Raw genomic sequence first — 19,394 nt, forward strand, 5'->3', positions numbered from 1 at the left:
GCCGCCACCAGGGGGCGCTCCCACACTCCCTTGGATCCCTTAGATTAGAAGCTGTCGCTGCAGTAAAGGGTAGCTCTCCACTGGACACCGGGCTTTCTCCAGGGAGAACTGCCTCTCCCAGGGAAACGCGGGCACCCTAATCGCTACCCCCTCACACAGAAAAGAGACAATGTCCCAGAAAGCTCAGGTGTGTCTGTCGTCTCGGAAGCTGTCAAACAAAGGCATTTCAGGGTAAGAGAGGGACACATCCGTTTGTCCTGACCTTACGTTGCCTGGTTAAATACTGGAAACTCATGACATTCTCCGAAGTACCATCAACACAAAGAGGGGAACAGATGCCGTGAAAAGGCCAGGGCTGCTGCAGAAAGCTGCCCGAGGCTGGACCCTGCTCCTGGGCCCTGGGAGCGAGGGTCGGTAAAGGGACCCCGAGCCTGGCTTCCGGCGGGAGTCCCCAGGGAACAGCAGCTCCTGGGGCTGGGCCTCAGGTGGGAAAGGATGCGGGGAGAGAGGTCCACGGACTGCTCTGGGTTCCCAGGGTGCCGCAGCCACAGGCCTGGTGAGAGGAGGGGACAGAACTGTCCCTGCCTGGCAACCTCAGGCACACATGGCCAGTGTCCAGCACATTGCCAGGAAGGAGGGTGGCCCTTCTGGCGGCTCTGAGCTGTCTCAGGGCATGTACCCAAGGTGTGCCTGAGGCATGGATCCAAAGTACCACCTGCCAAGGCCAAGAAGCATAGCCGTGGCTCCAGACCAAAAGGCCAAACCTCCCCCTAGAAGGTAGGAGGAAGGTCCCGCATGCAGATGCTCTACAGATGCCTGGGAATCGGTGCCTCAGCCCACGGGGTCCACGTGCTTAACCCTGCATGCATGCCGCTCAGCCACCGCCTCTTCCCTGTGATGCCTCCGGGACAGGCTGGACCATAGATAACATCCTTCCCACTGGGCCAGAGAAGCCATCAAGGCTCAGGCAGAGGCCAGAAAGCGATCAAAACCTGGGAAGGGGCCCCACTCTCCTCCTCTCTATCCCCAAGTAGCCAAGTTCGTCTCCTGCTCTAGGGCCCCAGGTCACAGCCAGGTGAAGGAACTGAAGGATTTGGAGGTGAGTCCTAGGCTTCCTGGGCCAGCGGCCTGAGCAGAAAGGTGACCACAGGGGCCTTGAAGAACCCAGCCTTCAAAGTCACCTGTGAAAATAGAACTGCCGCTCCTGTCCCCACAGGATCTGGGGGCTTGCAGGGGAGGCAGCGTGCAGCCAAAGGGCCGGCATGGGCAAGAAGGGTGGGTTCTGGGGCCAGCGGAGCATCCCACGGACGGGGATGGACACCCACCCCATCGGCAGAGTCCCTCTCGCAAAAGACATTCTCGGGGGGGGGGGGTCTGTTGTCTGAGGGTTAATTAGCAGGAGAGGCTCCCGGGAAAAGTGCAAAGTGGAGAGAGACCAAGGACGATTCAAAGTGGGAGCCGAGGCCCAGCTCCGCTGCCCCAGGTCTGGGATAAGCAGGGAGATGGCAGGCTACTGGCTTTGCAAAGAAGCAGCAGGAATGTTAGACTGAGGATCTAAACGGTCTGGGAGACAGCCTCTTACTCCCAGCACCTCCTCCGGGCGAGGACCAGTTCTGGGCCAAAAAGAGCTCAAGAGTCCAGGGGGGACCAGGATGCACTGCAGGGAGGGACAAGGTGTGTCATCTGACCCCACAGACCGCGACCAGTACCCGCCATGTCTCTGAAGACTTGTGCCAAGAGACAGAATAATGACTCAGACGGTCCCTGTGTCTGCTGGGGTCTGGCACACTTAGCCACAAACCACAGAATCACCAAGTGCAGGAAACTCGGACTTAGAGTTACACCATGTCAGCATGGGGGGTGGGGGGTGCCCACATCAGTCAGCCAGGCCTCCTGGCTCTGCCACCGGGGCAGCTGGCCCTGGAGAGGCAGGGGGTGGCCCACAGTCTTGGAGCTGGAGCCAGAGCCAGCCTCAGGCTCCTGGTCTCTAGTCCAAGGTTGTCTGACTTTCCTGGTGGCAGATTTGGTGCCACCCTTTCTCGGAGCAGACAGTGCTTAAAATCTTCCCATGGGTACAGTAGGCCAAAGCCCAGAGTAGTGGCCGCCACCCAGAGGGATGACCTGCACCCTTCTCTCGCCTCCCTCCCAGCATCCGAGCCAGGGAGCCAGGGAGCCAGGGAGCCAGGAAAGCAGAGTGGGAGAGACTATTTTCAAAGCCCACCGGGCGGAAGAAAGAGCCTTTGCTTCCGCTCACAGGCTTGCAACCCCCCCCCCTCCACCTCCTCACACGTTCCTTCTGTACCCAACCCCCTTCATGACTCCCAGTCCCAAGACAAGCCCCTCCATTCTCCATGCTGCTACAAACACCAAAGCGAGAGCTGCGACACCAACAGGTGTCCCCTGGTTGTCCTCAGCAAAGACGTTATAGGCCCAGGGGAGGAGACAAGACAGGCAGAGGTGGACAGGGAGCAGAGAAAAGGGACTGAAGGGAGAGGCATTTGGGCTGAAGAGAACAGTGCATTAGCCAGTTAAGAAGCCCACCTTGGCCCTCTCCAAACATCAAGCACAGTATTTGAAAAAAAAAAAGTTTTTGGCTTCTTGGCCACTGCTGGCCACCGTGGTCCCAAGTGCGTGGGCAGGCAGGCGAGGGCTGCGCGTGTGAATGGCAGCCCCACCTCAGGAACTTCGGACACAGAGGCAGCAGCAACAGTTAACGACCAATAAATAAAAGGTATCACTTATATATGAATAGATATAAAAAAAACTTACTTTCCCCACAAAAAGCACAATACCGTTATCACAAAAAAAAAAGTCATCATCATAATCCCTCTGGCCACGCCCGCGGTTGGCTGCCCGGGGACAGGAGGACAAATCACGTTATTCAGGCAGCCACCCCGCGACACGCTAGCCCTCCCGCGGCCAGGCCGTGGCTCCTGTGGTCTCTCTGGTGGCCAAAGGACAAGGCAGAGTTCTCCAAGGTCCCCGAGGCCTTTTCCCCAGGTGTCAGTCCGAATCTTCTAGAACAGAAGGTAGTTGTTTTTTGTTTGTCTTTTTTTCTTTCTCTTTTTCAAGGTCTGTTTGAAATAAAAAACGAAAGCGTGCGCGGAGAGCAGGGGACCAGGAGCTGTCCGCGAGGCAGCCGGGTCCTCGGTTTTGCAGAGGGCTGGAGCCTTTTCCGTTCCGTGTGGTTTTTCTGGACAAGCAGAGGTGGACGGCGATCGGAGGCAGTGGCTTCAGGCGGAGGGGGGTGCGGGGCAGGGGGTGGAGAGCCGGGCCTTGCCGTCTGTCGGGGCACCAGCCCGGTGTGGCTGCGGGAAAGGCTGGGCGGACACAGGAGGGGGGTGTCGGGGCGGAGGCGGCCTCATGGCACAGGAGGCGGTGCGTGGTTCCCAGGCATCTGGAAGACACAAGGAGGTGAGGCAGGTTCAGAGCGGGCGGCCAGGGATGCGCCCAGAGTGGGCGGAGGGCCCAGGGAGGGCCCAGAGGCGTCAAGTCGGAAGTCCTAACAGGGGGCACACACACCCCCAACCCACCCATCTGGCAGCACTTGGTACTGAGCCTTCAGAAATGAAGACAATGTTTCCCTCGGGTGTCGGGGTGTCGGCGGAAACGGCAGGATTGGAAGGGAGGGAGCGGGCTCAGGGCGCAGGATCAGGGCACCGGCTGGGTGGAGGAGGGCGGAGCCACCGGGCCGAACAATCTGCGGCCTCTGAGAACACGGTGCCGAATGGCGGAGACGCAGGTGAGAAGGGGCTCAGCAGTCAGCCGGGGGAAATGCCACTCAAAACCACAGTGAGACACCACGTCACACCCGCTAGGATGGCCGCCATCAAAACACAGAAAAGGACACGTTTGGGCGGGGTTTGGCGAAATGAGAACCCTTGTCCACTGCTGTTGGGAATGTAAATGGTGAGGCCCCTGCGGGACAGAGTTTGATGCATCCTCAAAGAGACCGGGAGTTACCATACAACCCAGTTACCATACCACCCACCGCTGGGTGTCTACCCCAAAACTTTAAAACTAGGGACCCAAACAAACCCATGTACATCAATGTTCACAGCAGCATGATGCACAATCACCACAAAGTGGAAACCACCCACAGATCCATCCATGGATGAATGCATAAACAAGAGATGTGGTCTAGCCATACAATGGACTATTACTCAGCCATGAAAAGAAATGGAGCCCCGGCCCAACAGCTCAGTTGGTTAGAGCGTCAGTACCCCGATACCCCAAGGTTGAGGGTTCGATCCCCGGTCAGGGCACATATAAGACTCAACAAACAAATGCATAAATGAGTGGGACAAATTGATGTTTCTTTCTCTCTTCCTTTTTCTTTCTCTAAAATCAATAAGTAAAAATAAAGAAAAAAAGAAGAAATGAAGAAGCGACACACTCTATCTGTAACATGAAACCTTGAAGACAGCAGGGAGGGAAAGGAGCAGACGCAAAGCCCACATAGCGCCTGACTCTATTTACATAAAATTTCCAAAAGAGGCCAATCTCTAGAGATAAAAAGCAGGTTAATGTTTGCCAAGGGCTTGGGGGTGGAGGGGGTGGCGGTCGGGTGGGGAGGAGCTGCTTCATGGGTCCACATGATTTTGGAGCGATGCAAATATTTTAGAACCAGATAGAGGCGGGTGGTTGCACAACATGGTGCGTGTACTAAACGCTGCCACACTGCACACTTAAAAATGGTTACCTTTATGTCAGGTGAATCTTACTGCAATCGCTTAAAAAAAATAAAAAAGGAGGCACAGGGGATAGTCCATTACCATCTGAGCCACCCACAGATCCTTCCCATAACCTGCTCCATATCTGCGTTAAATTGCATGTCCCTGTCGCCCCACCCACCCACCCACCCACACACACACGTTGGACAGCTGTCAGGGTCTGACCCAAAGGGGGCCATTTCCCGATGCGTGGGAGAGGACGTGAAGACATTATCTGAGCCAGTCAGGAGCTGTGGGTGTGTGTGGGGGAGGCCTGGAGGAGTCAGAAAGCCCCACAGGACCTGAATTTGGGTGGCCATCGTGGTGCAGGAACAACGGGAGAGAGAGGAGTGGAGCAGCCGCCCAGAGGGAGGACAGAGTGCCCCAAGGGAGAGGCCGGTGTTCTCCCCACCTTCTGGTGGTCCCTGTCAACCCCAGGGGGCTCCGCTGAGCTTCCAGCCACATTCTTCACCTGCCACAGCGATCTGTGAGCCTGGCAAATGTGCGGCATCGCACCTGCAAACGTGATGGAACCCACTGAATGCGCACGTTTGTGTGCCTGTGTGTGTGTACACACACCTCTAAAGGATGTTTGAAATCCAACTCATTTGGAAAACAGAGACAGAGAAAGAATCAAGTATCTATCCTGCCTTTCCTATTAAAAACTACGACGCGGAGTAACCAAATAGTTAATATGGGGGCGTCTGTCTTTGTAGAAGCAACCCAGCTAACATCAAGGAAGGAAAGGAGGCGTAGGATGTCACCATGTTGCACCACCTGTGAATGAATGAATGAATGAATGAATGGCAGAGGAGACCATCCATGGTGCTGACATCGCCAGCCATCATGCGCCACCTAGTGGACACACACAGCCCCACCCATGAGGCATTCTCGCCAGAAGCCGAGCACACCCAGAGCCCAGCCAGAATGCAGGTCTAACCGCCCATCGCCAGGAAGAACGGGGACAGAAGATGGCATTGACGACACCACAGGGCGCCATCAGCAAACCCCACACACGAAGACGCTAGAGAATGCGTTTCTGGACAAATGGCAAGAAAAAAAAAAGAAGAGGGAATTTTATAGATTAAAGTAAACTTCAGAGGCCTGTCAACCAATTGCAACATGCGGGCTTCGTTCAGATTCTGATTCTAAAAACCACAACGAAAAAAAAACCGTGGAGCCTGATCTGTGGTGGCGCAGTGGATAAAGTGTCAACCTGGAAATGCTGAAGTCGCCGGTTCGAAACCCTGGGCTTGCCTGGTCAGGGCACATATGGGAGTTGATGCTTCCAGCTCCTCCCCCCTTCTCTCTCTCTGTCTCTCCTCTCTCTCTCTCCCTCTCTTCTCTAAAATGAATAAATAAAAATTAAAAAAAAAAAAGAAAGAAAACCGTGGAGGTAACAAGAAACTGGAATGCCCACTGAAGACTGGAAAGTATGAAGGAATTAATATTGAATTCTTGGAATTGCAGATTTTTTAAAAGAATCGTTCTTTTAGAACACACTTTGAAATACTTATGTTTTGAAATAATATGATGTCTCGAATTCGCTTCACAGTACACAGTGTGGGGGTGTGCAGAGGTGTGTAGGGGTGTGTGAGGATGTGGGGGTGTGGGGGTGAGGGTATGTGGGTGGGGGGTGGGGGGCAGGGCAGAGGTGGTACAAGATTGGTGTGAGTCGGTGATTCCGAAGCCAGACGGTGGGTACACGGTGTTACATGATTCTCCCTACATTTGTGTGTGAATGCTTCCATGATAAAAAAAATTTTTACTTTAATCCACCCCATTTTCAACCACCTAGGGGGTCCCACCTCACAGGGCGAGTTAAATTCTGGCCAAGCTATATAACAAAATGCTATGTGGCTATTAAAATAATAATAATAATAATAAAAATAATGGTCTCAAACAACATTTACCCCGTAGAAAATATGCATGACCTCAGTCCTTGAATAATTCAGTGAATTCTGTGACAGTCATTTATCCAGGAACGATGATGCTTCAGGAATCTGAGCAGGCAAATAAATCACAGAAATGATAGAATACAAATTGGACGTAATTACTATCAGTCAGCTCTGGAGAAGCCTCGGGCAAAGAGGAGGACGATGGGGACAGGCTGTGGGAAGAAGCTGGGCCCTGTCACTCTGCACAGCGTGTCGTGGAAATGAAGCGACACCTTCTCGGGGGACACGCTGCTGGTGAGAGGGATCTGCGTGTAACACAGCGGAGCTCAGGAGAGCCCCTGCGGACACAACAGGTGTGAGCTCAAACAGACTAAAGTGAAACACACTAAAAATCTCCTTCCTTAGCACTGAGTCTCCGAAAGAAAAAAATAAATAAAATGTTTCCCAGAAGTTGTTCATTAAAAGAAAAACAAACAAACAGCCAACAACATATGGTTATGAACTCATTGTTGCTGAGGAAAGTTACACATATATATATACTCACAGCAAGCAGGGGGGAAATAAAGAAGAGTGTGATTCAAGAAGAATAGCACTCTTTAAATAAATTAATTACACCAGATGACTTTTTCTGGGGGCGGGGAGGGGATACACGAAGAACCCACGTCTGTCCACTTCTTTCCCTGGCCGGGGGTAGCAAGGGAGTGTGCGGCAGGACAGCGGCCCCAGGGACCGTGGTGGCCGCTCACAAGGGGACGCAAGAGTCAGACAACAGAGCAGCATGCCCCGCGGGCCCCGCAGAAATACAGAAAGGACAGTTACAGAAATAACTGGGATTGTCCCTCTACCAAGTCCTTTGAGTGTGTGTTCCTGTGTGGCCCGGTACTGAGCACGAAGTTTCTGGAACTGCTCGGTTCTTTCTGAGTCACTCTGGGCACAAACGTTCACAGGGGTTTTATTTGCATTATATATAGGAAGGGTGTTGTTGTTTTTTTTTAATAAGCTTGATTGAGATTTCGCTTTTAGACATACTTTCTAACGTTCCTTCACTGAAGAAGGTTTCTTTGGAAAATAGTAACAGAAGCGTCCAGATGGTCCAGGCCTCCTAACCGGACCACTCCCCATCTTAATGAGTGACAGAAGTGTCTACCCGCTAAGCTGCACACCTGAGACGAATATATTATTAAAAGTCAAATGCAACTAAAAATTTTGGAGATTTTTTTTTTTTTAGATATCAGCTGATGATAGTAAAATGTCTGAGGGTACATAAAAAGGGTGACACGCCACAGCTAAGCGGAGTTTATTCTAGAAACGCACGGGCGACTCAGCGTTCAAAAACCAACCTGCGTCATTCATCACACAGAAAAAAGGAAACCATAGGAGCATAGGATGCAGGAAAAAAATTCATAAAATTCAACGCCATGCATGATTTTTTACTTCAATAAATAACTCTAGCAAACTAGAAAAAAGAAAACCTTTCTAAATCTGATACAAACCTATTTATAAAATGACATCCTAACTAATAACGGTTAATAAAAGCTTTCCCCTGAGACCAAAAGTGAAACAAGGATGCCCACCCTCACTACCCCTATGTGACGCTGCATGGGGGGGGGACCCACTCCTGCAAGGAGGCAGGAAAAAGGAACAAACAGCAGAAGGTCAGGAAAAGAAGAAATGCATTGTGGACGACCCAAAGGAAGCCACGGCAGACTTTCAGACTGAACACATGAATTTGGCAGGATCAAGGTTCTATGATCAATCAGTGAAAACCAATGGGATCTCTATAAACCAGAAAAAAAAAATGAAAAATACAATTTTAAAATGACTGTTGACGATACCTTCCAAAACATCAATACCTGGTAATAAATTGATCAAAAGATGCGAAAGAACTTTTTAGCTGAAAGTAATAAAATGTTAAACAAAGGAAAAAAATGTAAAAGACCTAAATAGCAAGGTATACCATTTTCATGGATTGGGACACTCAAGATGAAAAAGCTCTCCCCCACATTAAACTCATTCTCAGAGAAAATCCCTGTGTACGTGTGTGCACATAGAAATTTATAAGCTGATTCTAAAGTTTATATAGAGATGCAGTTAGCCTAGAGCAGCCAAGGCCTTCTTGAAAAAGAAGTGATGGACATCACTTCCAAGATCGGGTTATAAAAACATCGCACCTTTCATCTTGGGTTCTCTCTCTCCCTCCCTCCCGAGAAGCTCACCCTGAGAGAGGCCACCAGCCATGGTGTCAGACAGCCCTGTGCCTGGCAAGGGACCAAGGCTCCCAAACCAAATGGGTGAGCATGGGAATGGGTCACCCCAGCCAAGCCTTCCGATGAAACTGCATCCCTGGCCAACAACTGCTGGTCATCCCAGTTGACCTGCGACCGAGGAGTTTCCCAGGACAGGGGACGTTCGTCACTGAGCCTGGGACCGTCCTGGGCAAACCGGGATGGTTGTTCACCCTACTGATAGTTTGACTGTAGCCTCATGAGCGACTCTGAGCCCAGGCACCCAGCTGAGCTGTGCCCAGATCCCTGATGTCTGTTCTTCTCAGCTGCCGAGTTGAGGGCACGCAGTGTGCAGCACGTTCCTGAAGGAGACGTGAAAATGGAGGAGGCACCCGGGACAGGCACCCGACGTCCATGCTCATCAGAGAAAGGCAAACTAAAATCACACCCACCAAAACGGCCAAAGTTAAAGAGGTACAGACTATCCCGTGTCGGTGAGGGTGTGGAGCAACCGGAACCCTCACCCACCCCTAGCGGGAGTACGAAATGGTCCAACCACGTTGGAAAACTGTCCGGTCAGGTCTCTCCAAGCGGAATGAGCGGATATCCCACGACCTAGCCATTCTACTCGCAGACAAACACCAGAGAAAGCACCATCTGTCCACCAGAGGACGCGGCCAGGAGCGCTCGTGGCTGGACAGGGTCTCGGAGGATCCCCCACGCCCCTCCTCCAGCCGACACGGGGGACAGCGGAGGGAAAGGCAGAGCAGAGCAGAGGCAGGAGAGGACGAGAAAGAAGAAGGAAGCCGTTCCCTGCAGCAGCAGAGGCCTCTGGGCATGCTCTCACCCTGCACTTACTGCTGCCCTGCCCGGTGAGACTAGAAACCATGTGTGAGCGTCTGACCGAGAGACACAGCCAGGAGCTCGGGTCTTCGACTGAAGACACGGCCAGGAGCTCGGGCCTTCCACTGAAGACACGGCCAGGGGCTCGGGCCTTCCACTGAAGACACGGCCAGGGGCTCGGGCCTTCCATTGAAGACACGGCCAGGGGCTCGGGCCTTCAACTGAAGACACGGCCAGGGGCTCGGGCCTTCCACTGAAGACACGGCCAGGGGCTCGGGCCTTCAACTGAAGACACGGCCAGGGGCTCGGGCCTTCCACTGAAGACACGGCCAGGGGCTCGGGCCTTCCACTGAAGACACGGCCAGGGGCTCGGGCCTTCCACTGACCACGGGTCAGGGAATGAGGGACTCCCGCTCTCTGGGCCCCATCCTGGCTGAGACTGGGGTTATCTAACTGTTTTCAATCCAGGGAAACGTCTATTCAAGTAAACGCGCGTGGGCTGAACCGGGTATAGCAGAGGGGCGTGGTAAGGGGCTCAGGCTGACTCGCAGGCCCTGCCTCCTAAGCCTCCCCCCGTCCGCTGTGCCCCACTGGGCAGACCCAGGTTGGGCAAGTACTTACCTGCCAACCCGAGCTGTCTGGTGGCTGGGTTGCCTCCTCCCTCCCCCCACTCCAGGCCCCCACTCCAGGCCCCAAGGGCCCCATGACTCACCCCAGCTCTGGCTGGACTATACCAGCCCGTCGTAGAGGGACAGCGCCTGCACGATGGACGGGTCGGCCTTGGACCCCTCCTGGAACTCCTGCAGGGTCAGCTTCCCGTCGGCGTTCTGTAAGCAGAGAGGCGGCTCAGGGAGAAGGGACGGCCAGCCCGCCGGGACTGCTGCCTCTGGCCTGGCCCCCAGCCCAGGGCTGACCTTCCCCAGTTAGGTCGGGAGGGAGGCGATGCAGGTCCCCGGTGAGAAGAGGCAGGCCTCGGACAGACCGGGCACTTCCCGGCTGGGTGGCCTGGGCGTGTGACCCGCCTCTCTGGGTCTGTTTCCTCGTCTGGGGACTGGATGACCGCACGGCCTCCCCTCCTCGGGGCACCGGCGTGAACGCTCTGTGAGCTCACGCCGCGCCAAGTGCCGGGCAAACAAACTGGGGGCGCCCCCAGCTCAGAGTTACCGGCACTGCTCTTAACCCCTGCGTGGCGGGTAACCCCGAAGGGCTAAGCACCGAATGCGTCTCCTGGTCACTCTCGGAAGGGCACTTAGCGGTCCCCGCAGCAGTCTACCCCGGACCCCGGGAGACCCGGGAGGAGGCCGGCGGAGCACATGCAAAGGGACTTTAGTGGGTCTCTTGGGAGGGGGGGGTGTCTGGCCAGAACCACCCCCTGGAGCATCTCGCCAGGACACCTGAGAAAGAGCAGAAAGGCCTTGGAGACCACGCGCCCCACCTCCAGCAGGAAAAGCAGGACGAGAAGTCCAGCCAGCCCTGCCGGGCACCCTCCGGCCCGCCCACCCTGTGCCCCCACGCACTGAGTGCAAGCGCTGATTTCACAGGTCCGCAGGCCCGTCCCAGGAAGAAGTGCTTCTCTTATCCCCATTTTACTGGTGAAAAAACCGAGGCTAGGCCACCTCCCCAGGGTCCCATGGCTGGGAACTGGGGAAGCCAGAATTAACACCCAGTCTGACTCCAGGGGCAGCTTGGTTTCCCAAGATAAGGGAAGCATGAATGGGGAGATTTAAGGTGTGGCCTTGGCGTTAAGTAACACTGGACCACCTATGAGGAGGTGGGTGCTCCTTGCTCCACACTCTGGACACGTCCTTTGACTATTACCAAGAGCCCAGTGCAGTCTGCACCCACATGTCTTTACTGCCCCTCTGACATGGGCTAATCTCCCTTTTTTTCCTGACATTAGAAGTGGGGGGGGGCGGGAGGCAGTCAGACAGACTCCCACATGTGCCCGACTGGGATCCACCCGGCATGCCCACCAGGGGGCGATCTGGGATGTTGATCTGTTGCGGCCAGAGCCATTCTAGCGCCTAAGGCAGAGGCCATGGAGCCATCCTCAGTGCCCGGGCCAACTTTGCTCCAATGGAGCCTTGGCTGCGGGAGGGGAAGAGAGAGGTAGAGAGAAAGAAGAGGGGGAAGAGTAGAGAAGCAGATGGGCACTTCTCCTGTGTGCCCCAATCGGGAATCGAGCCTGGGACTTCCACACGCCGGGCCGATAAACTACCACTGAGCCAACCAGCCAGGGCCTAATCTCCCCTTTTTAATTAAAAAAGTCTTAGGCCTCAGGCTCAGAGCTTTTGGCCAGTGCCTGTGTCCAGCCAGCATGTAATAATAAGCCCAATGTCACTGTCATTTCTATCCCTTTCATTTAAGACAAGCAATATGGGGTTTCCTTAACACCCGGATCATCAGATTCCCACTTAAAACAAAGTTATTACAGCCTGACCCGTGGTGGCGCAGTGGAGAGAGCATTGGCCTGGGACACTGAGGTCCCAGGTTCGAAACCCAAGGTTGCCATCTTGAGCACAGGCTCATCAACATGGTCCTATGGTCACTGGCTTGAGTCCAAAGGTCACCGGCTTGAAGCCCAAGGTTGCTGGCTTAAGCAAGGGGTCACTGGCTCAGCGGAAGCCCCCCACACCAGTCAAGGCAGGTATGAGAAACAATCAGTGAACAACTAAAGTGCCGTGACTGCAAGTTGATGCTTCTCATCTCTCTCCCTTCCTCTCTCTCTCTCTCTGTCTCTCTCTCTCTCTCAAAAAAAGGACTTCTTAACCTGGAGTGCATGGACAGAATTCAGCAGATCTATGAACTCTGGTGGGAAAAAATGAGGTCAGTCTTTTCACTAACTTCTAACTGAAATTGAGCTTTGCCTTCCATGATGAACCTCAGTGATGATCCCCAACAGAACCAGCAGTGCCTGTGACCCCGCCAACCATGGGGCTCACGGGCCATCTCCTATCACATCACAGCTGCTGAGGGTACCACGGACGGGTATCATCCTGAGGAAGTGCGGGGCAGGGGCCAGGCCCAATGCTACGGCTCACTGTCTAATGCAGGGGTCGGGAACCTTTTTGGCTGAGAGAGCCATGAACACCACATATTTTAAAATGTAATTCCGTGAGAGCCATACAACGACCCGTGTATGTTACGCATTATCCAATAAAAATTTGGTGTTGTCCCGGAGGACAGCTGTGATTGGCTCCAGCCACCCGCAACCATGAACATGAGCAGTAGGAAATGAACGGATTGTAATACATGAGAATGTTTTATATTTTTAACGTTATTATCTTTTTTATTAAAGGTTTGTCTGCGAGCCAGATGCAGCCATCAAAGGAGCCACATCTGTCTCGCGAGCCATAGGTTCCCGACCCCTGGTCTAATGCATGCATACAGAGAATACAGAGGCTCCTGTAACACCTCACAGATTCATTCTGACAACTACGCTGACAGCTGCATTCCCAAATAATCAGCTTCCTTTGTGATCCTGTGGATTTATCTGATACACTGAAAGCCACTGTTCTGAGAAGTCCACGGACTTCTCCAGAATGCCAACGGGGTCCATGGCAAAAAATAAAGAAGGCTCAGAATCTTAGTTGATAAAAGTGTTGGGCAAACACACTTAAAACTGGATGTTTGATGGGAATGGCTGCACGCCAGGCCAGTGGACAGGTATGTCACCAGGCTGTGCCGCCCGCCTAGGCCAGACCCAGAGGTGGTCACGTGGCACCTGTGAGGAGGGGTCTCCAGGCCCTTTCCCCTGGGACCCGGGGCCTGGCCCCGCACGCCTCGCCGCCCCGGGCGGGCCCAGCTTCACCGCAGCCGCACCTTGTCCATCATGGCGAAGATCCGGTCCACCCGCTTCTCGGGGGTGTTCTCCTCCTCGGGGAGCTCCACGGTGTTCCCCTGCCGGGGCAGACGGGCGGGGCTGGGCTCCGGGCACTCTGGGCTTCGGGGTTGGGCCACACACTTGCCGCCCCCAGACCCGGGCTGCTTCCAGATAAGGACCGCCCCCCATCTCCCTTCCACAGCCCCCAGGAGCTCAGCCACTCTGCTCCGGGACATCCTACCCGCCCCACCCACTGTCACCCCAGCCCCCACATTGCTCCCGGAAGGACCTGTAGAATGACCCCAGGCCGTGGCCCCCACCTGGCCGACCCTTACCCCCGGCCAGAGAGTGGCCGCCCCGTGGTGGTGCCTCTGGGCCAAGCCCAGCCACTAAATGGGCGCCCCTGACCCCAACCCCAGGGGGCCAGTCCTCTCACCACCATCTGGTAAATGGCGTCCACAATGTCCAGCATCTCGTTCCTGGTGATGTAGCCGTCGTTATCCAAGTCATAGAGCTTGAAGGCCCCTGCAATCAACCGGCCAGGGCTGAGTCACCCCACCCACGCTCTGCCCTCCGCACCGCAGCGCAGTCGGGACCCACGGCCCTTACGCATGCGGCCGGCGAACATTTACCTCAGGACAGGCAGGGACAGGCAGACAGACAGACAGGCACTCACTCTCACACACACCAATTCAACTAGGACTAGGAGAAAAGAAACCACGGAGTAAAGAGAAGGGGGCAGCGAGCCTGAGGCCGGAGGGGCTGGAGCCGGGAGAGAGGGTCTGATGTCCCCGCAGGCTCCAGCCTCTGCCCTTCTGGTTACGCTGCGTCCCTATGGCCAACGTAGAAAATAAAACAATAGGCCCAGGGAACGGGGGAGCTTTCGGGTGGATAAAATCCTCTTCTATTCTTTAAAAAAAAATAACACCCAGAAGAGAAAGCAACGGCAGGGTTTCCTCCCCGCTGACAAAGCGCAAAGCAAACGTCATCATCGTGATCTGTGAGCTCAGGCCCCCCTGCGCTCAACCTCTCTCACTCCCTTCCCGCCTCCGCCCCCCCCCCAGGGTCCCCGCTGCCCCAGCATGGGCCTGCTCAGCCCTCTGCACCCCTGGCTCTCCCTCCCGCCTGCCTCGGGGCCTCGCCCATGCCGCCCTCCTGCCTGGAGTCCTCTCCCCCCTTCCTCAGCCTGCTCTGCCCGCCCAGCTCCGCTCTGCCTGACGCGGCCCAGGGTCAGCTCCCTCCTGGCCGCTCCCACCTTCCTCTTCCTGTCTTGGTTCTATAGGATTTTTAAAACATTATGGCCCCATGTTAGACTGACAGCTGTGAGAGCAAGTGCCTGTCTACCTGACCCCCCCTCCAGCCCCCCCGGGGGGTCCTGGTCTCCTGCCCAGCACGGACACGTGGCCCTGTTTGGTCAGCCTCTGTCGGGTGAACGAGGGAAGAAGTGGGTGAACAAGAGAAGTGGGTGAATGAGATCAGGCATCAGAACAGCAGCTTCTAAGTGGTCCAGCCCTGGAATGGGGTCTCTAACTCCAGGCTGCACTGCCCACTGCCCCTATCTGCACCTGTCTGATCGTCCCCTGGCTCCCACCCCACCTGTTCACCCTGCCTACATAAGCCCTGCTCCTCCTGCATGGCCATCTCCAGGAGCCCTCCCCTGACCCGAAACGGCAGAACGTCGGTGCCACTCTCTCCGCCCGGAGAGATGGCCCCGCCCGGTTCTCTGGCCTCCTCCTGGCCCGGGACCGCCCAGGGGCTGCCCGACAGAGCCCCGGGGGACGGACTTACACCGCAGCTTCTCGTCCAGGGTTCCCCTCGAGGTCACCGACAACGCCTGGATGAACTCTGAGAACTCGATCCGCCCATCCTGGCAAGAGAGAGAGGGGCGGTGGCCTCAGTCAGCCGGGCCACCTGGTCAGGCTGGACCTAGGCCAGGTGGTGGTGGACGGCAGCAGACACCAGATATCGTGGCAGACAGGCACCCACATGGAGAGGGCGGAGTGAAGGGATGAGGGACAGAACCAGGAGCAGGGAGGGGAGGGAACAGGGTTAGAAATGGGACGAGTCAGGCAGGAGGGACAGAGGGGTGACGCTAGAAGGAGAACCAGAACTCTGCTGACCCACGCACCGTCTCTGGGCGAGAGCTGCCCGAGGCCGCCTGCCCCCTTGGCCCACAGCCACAGGCGCAGATGCTCCTGAAGAGAACAGGGCTCTGGACCAATGGGTGTCGACTGTTTTACATTTGGGGACCGGTGACCGAGCCAGCCGGAAACAGAAACACGCAGCAAATCAGGTTTTATCTTACCGCACGTAACAGTGCAGCCGGGACAAGCTGGTGCCTGACTTCTGAGCCCCTATCTGTACGATGCATGGACTACTATGTAAGTTTGTCCGAATGCTTTTTGTCTGTTGCTCGTGATTTATAAATGCTGTGCACAGTGCAAAAGGCTGTTCAAACGAGCCTCCAAGTTCCAAAGATAGCTAAGACCACCTCAGGAGTATTTTCATCGATGGGACAGGCTGGTGGTAAGTGGCAGTCACCCTGAGCACAGGCGAACTCAGCTAAGATCGCTGGGTCTATAATCTTCATCCAGCATCAGGGTGGTTCACTCCTTGGCGGACCGGCGCACAATGTCTGGCCGACCAGCACCAGTCCGCGGACCGGCAGCTGAAAAACGCTGCTCGGGACTGTTGACTCCTACCTGTTCTGCAAGTGAGGAAACTGAGGCCCAGGGAGGGCAGAGCTTCCGCCAGGGCCAAGCAGTGTGACTGTCCGCTTGGAGTCACCTGGGTGGAAAGCCAGGGCAGAGCAGAACAGACACGCACAAACCGAGTGCCCTAGAGCAGGGACTGCAGAAACAAGTCACAGTAGGTCCTCTGTGAACACAGGAAGCCGGGACAATGCCGGCACAGGGCAGGGCCCGGAGGACTGCAGGTGCCCCAACAGCGGGTACGCCCACAGCCGGCACGGCCGGCGCCAGGAGGGGACACACCGCGGCACAGACCAACCTTGAAAACACGATGCTCAGTGAAAGAGGCCAGGCCCGGAAGACCCTAGGTTGTCTGCCCCTGAGGACCTCAGGTTCCTAAACTGACATACCCCCCAGGAGGTGAGTCCTCACTGAAAACATTCCACGTGAAAGGCTTCACCCACCGTAAGTGTTCAGCAAATGTCCATTCTGATTATAAACCCTGTTACTGTCCCTGGAGGCATTTGCATTTGGTGCTAATAAGAAACAGATCAGGCCCTGGCCGGTTGGCTCAGTGGTAGAGCGTCGGCTTGGTGTGCAAAAGTCCCGGGTTCAATTCCTGGCCAGGGCACATAAGAGAAGCGCCCATCTGCTTCTCCACCCCTCCCCCTCTCCTTCCTCTCTGTCTCTCTCTTCCCCTCCCACAGCCGAGGCTCCATTGGAGCAAAGATGGCCCGGGCGCTGGGGATGGCTCCTTGGCCTCTGCCCCAGGTGCTAGAGTGGCTCTGGTCGCAACAGAGTGACCCCCCAGAGGGGCAGAGCATTGCCCCCTGGTGGGCAGAGCGTAGCCCCCTGGTGGGCGTGCCAGGTGGATCCCGGTCGGGTGCATGCGGGAGTCTGTCTGACTGTCTCTCCCGTTTCTAGCTTCAGAAAAATACAAAAAACAAAAAACAAACAAAAAAAAAGAAACAGATCAAAGCGTTCGTATGTGTCCATGTGTGGGTCCATGGTACAGGTGTGCATGCACGTGTCTGTGTGGCACATGTGTGCATATGTGAGTTCATACATTGTATACATCCACATGCCTGTGTGTGCACTGAGTGCACGTGTATGTGGTTTTGCATCGCACAGGTATTTGTGTCTGTAGATGTGCATTTGAGTGTGCACGCGTGTGTGTGTGTTCCTTCTCCGGGAAGGCACACCGGCAGGAGAGAGTGGGTGTGGAGCCACGGGAGCCCCGGAGCCGCCCACGAGGCTGCAGCAGGGGGGTGGGGACTCAGCCGCGCAGGCCCCATCCACCCCCAGCTCACCTTGTTTTCATCAAAGACGTTGAAAACAAATGTGGCGAATTTGGTGGGGTCTCCAAATGGGAAGAACTGCTTGTAGATCTTCTGGAAGCCCGCTGCGTCCAGCTGCCCGCTGGGGCAGTCCTTGATGAAGCCTTTGTACCTGAGGAGGCAGACCAGGAGAGAGGGAAAGAGACGCCAACATCACCCACCTGCCGGGAGCTCCTGCCCAGCGCCCCGAGGGCTGTGGGTCCCTGTCCAAAGACACAGCGACACACAGGGGTCCTGCGTACAGACCAGGACGTCACAGGCACGGGCTCATCCCCCCTCTGCCTCTCGCGAGCTGTGTGGTCTGAGATAGGTGACTGTACCTTTCTGAGCCTCACTGGTACAGGGGGTAAGAGTCACAAGAGAATTAACCCAGATAGTGCACACAGAACAGTTGGCCACACAGCCCATGCGCCACACGGGGGTGGGGGTGGGGGGGGGCTAAAACAAAACTCAACCCAACAACGCCCCCAAAGCCACGTTCTTGCACAAAGCAGTTCTGTCCCCCACTACTTCCTCCACTGACCCCCCTCCTGGCCCCCAGAACCAGATGGCTGGTGGTGCTGGCAGAACTGGTGGGCAGAGTCACCATATGGGGCTGGCAGCTGGTTTCTCCCACATGCCTACACCCCAATATACACATACCCCTCCCCCAGCCTCTGTTCCCAAGAACCACGTAACAGATGCCAGAGCAACAGTGTGAGCTTGGAGGGAATCTTGTTCCAAGTGGGCTTGTCCCCCGTGTATTCCCAGCGCCGAGCACAGAACCCTCCAGAGCCTGGCTGACAGCAATGTGGCTGTGCAGCCCAAACCCCAGCTCTGCCATTGGCTAGCTGCTGTGCAACCTTGGGCAGGTGCCCTCACCTCTCTGAGCCTCAGTCTCCTCATCCATAAAAGGGACAGTTCTCACATCCACTTTGTTGGGATCAACACGGTGCATGGGGCACACTTGGCAGAAAGAACAATCCACAGCGGGATCCTTAGTGTTCTATATGTAACTGACGCAGGTTCCTCTGAGGAGGCTCCAGCACAAAGAGAAGCCGGAGAGAGGGCTTGCCTATTATCAGCTACGGCCCTTACCCCCCCCCCCCGGAAACTGTGCTGGGAATTCTGCAAATCTCAGTCTCCCGGAACAATGCCCGAACAGCCCTGTGAGCTAGGTACTGCGATGAAGCCCATTGTAAGGATGAGGAAACGGAGGCTCGGGGAGGTGGGTGTGAGTCCTCGCAGCCCAGACTGGAGCCGAGCTGGGGGCTGGAGGTGAAGGGACACTGGATCGCTGAGGACCTTCGCACCTGCCTCGCCGTTCTCTGCTCTGAGACCGTGCGGAGGGGCTCTCTCCCCTCTCACGTGCAAGGAGAGGATTCTGGGAGCATCGTGTTTGAGGTCGCTGGTGGCGCCGTGACAGGGCTCCACAGATCAAGGAAGGTCTGGGGAAGTCACAGCTCCCTGACCCATTACAGAGCAATCTAGGAGCCTGGCACTGGGCGCTGGTCACACAAGGACCTGAAGGGACACTCATGGCACCAAAGGAGGGAACCCTGGGGACGGCAGCCTGAATGATGGAGGTCAGCTGTCTGCTAACACAGCTGCTCTGTAGGGGTGAGGGGTGTACAGGTGAGGGGTGTAGGGGTGAGGGGTATATGGGTGAGGGGTGTTGGGGTGAGGGGTGCTGGGGTAAGGGGTATATGGGTGAGAGGTATAGGGGTGAAGAGTGCTGGGGTGAGGGGTATATGGGTGAGGGGTGTTGGGGTGAGGAGTGCTGGGGTGAGGGGTGTACGGGTGAGGGGTATATGGGTGAGGGGTGTTGGGGTGAGGAGTGCTGGGGTGAGGGGTGTACGGGTGAGGGGTGTAGGGGTGAGGGGTGTA

The 19,394-nt window shown here is 55.7% G+C and overlaps 1 protein-coding gene across 1 annotated transcript in view; it reads right to left on the reverse strand.

Annotated features, from left to right (window-relative positions):
- Positions 1-230: 230 nt before the first annotated feature.
- The window catches only part of NCS1 (neuronal calcium sensor 1), a 50,060-nt gene continuing 30,896 nt past the window's right edge, over positions 231-19,394 (reverse strand). The window contains exons 3-8 of the mRNA XM_066255947.1: positions 17,502-17,640; positions 15,290-15,368; positions 13,938-14,026; positions 13,501-13,578; positions 10,391-10,505; positions 231-3,397 (exon numbers count right to left, since the gene is read on the reverse strand). Coding sequence (XP_066112044.1) covers positions 10,407-10,505; positions 13,501-13,578; positions 13,938-14,026; positions 15,290-15,368; positions 17,502-17,640 — 484 coding nt within the window. The 3' untranslated portion in view covers positions 231-3,397; positions 10,391-10,406. The remainder of the gene's footprint in view (positions 3,398-10,390; positions 10,506-13,500; positions 13,579-13,937; positions 14,027-15,289; positions 15,369-17,501; positions 17,641-19,394) is intronic.

This window comes from Saccopteryx bilineata, chromosome 2 (assembly GCF_036850765.1).
Source record: "Saccopteryx bilineata isolate mSacBil1 chromosome 2, mSacBil1_pri_phased_curated, whole genome shotgun sequence".
Taxonomy (NCBI): Eukaryota; Metazoa; Chordata; class Mammalia; order Chiroptera; family Emballonuridae; genus Saccopteryx; species Saccopteryx bilineata.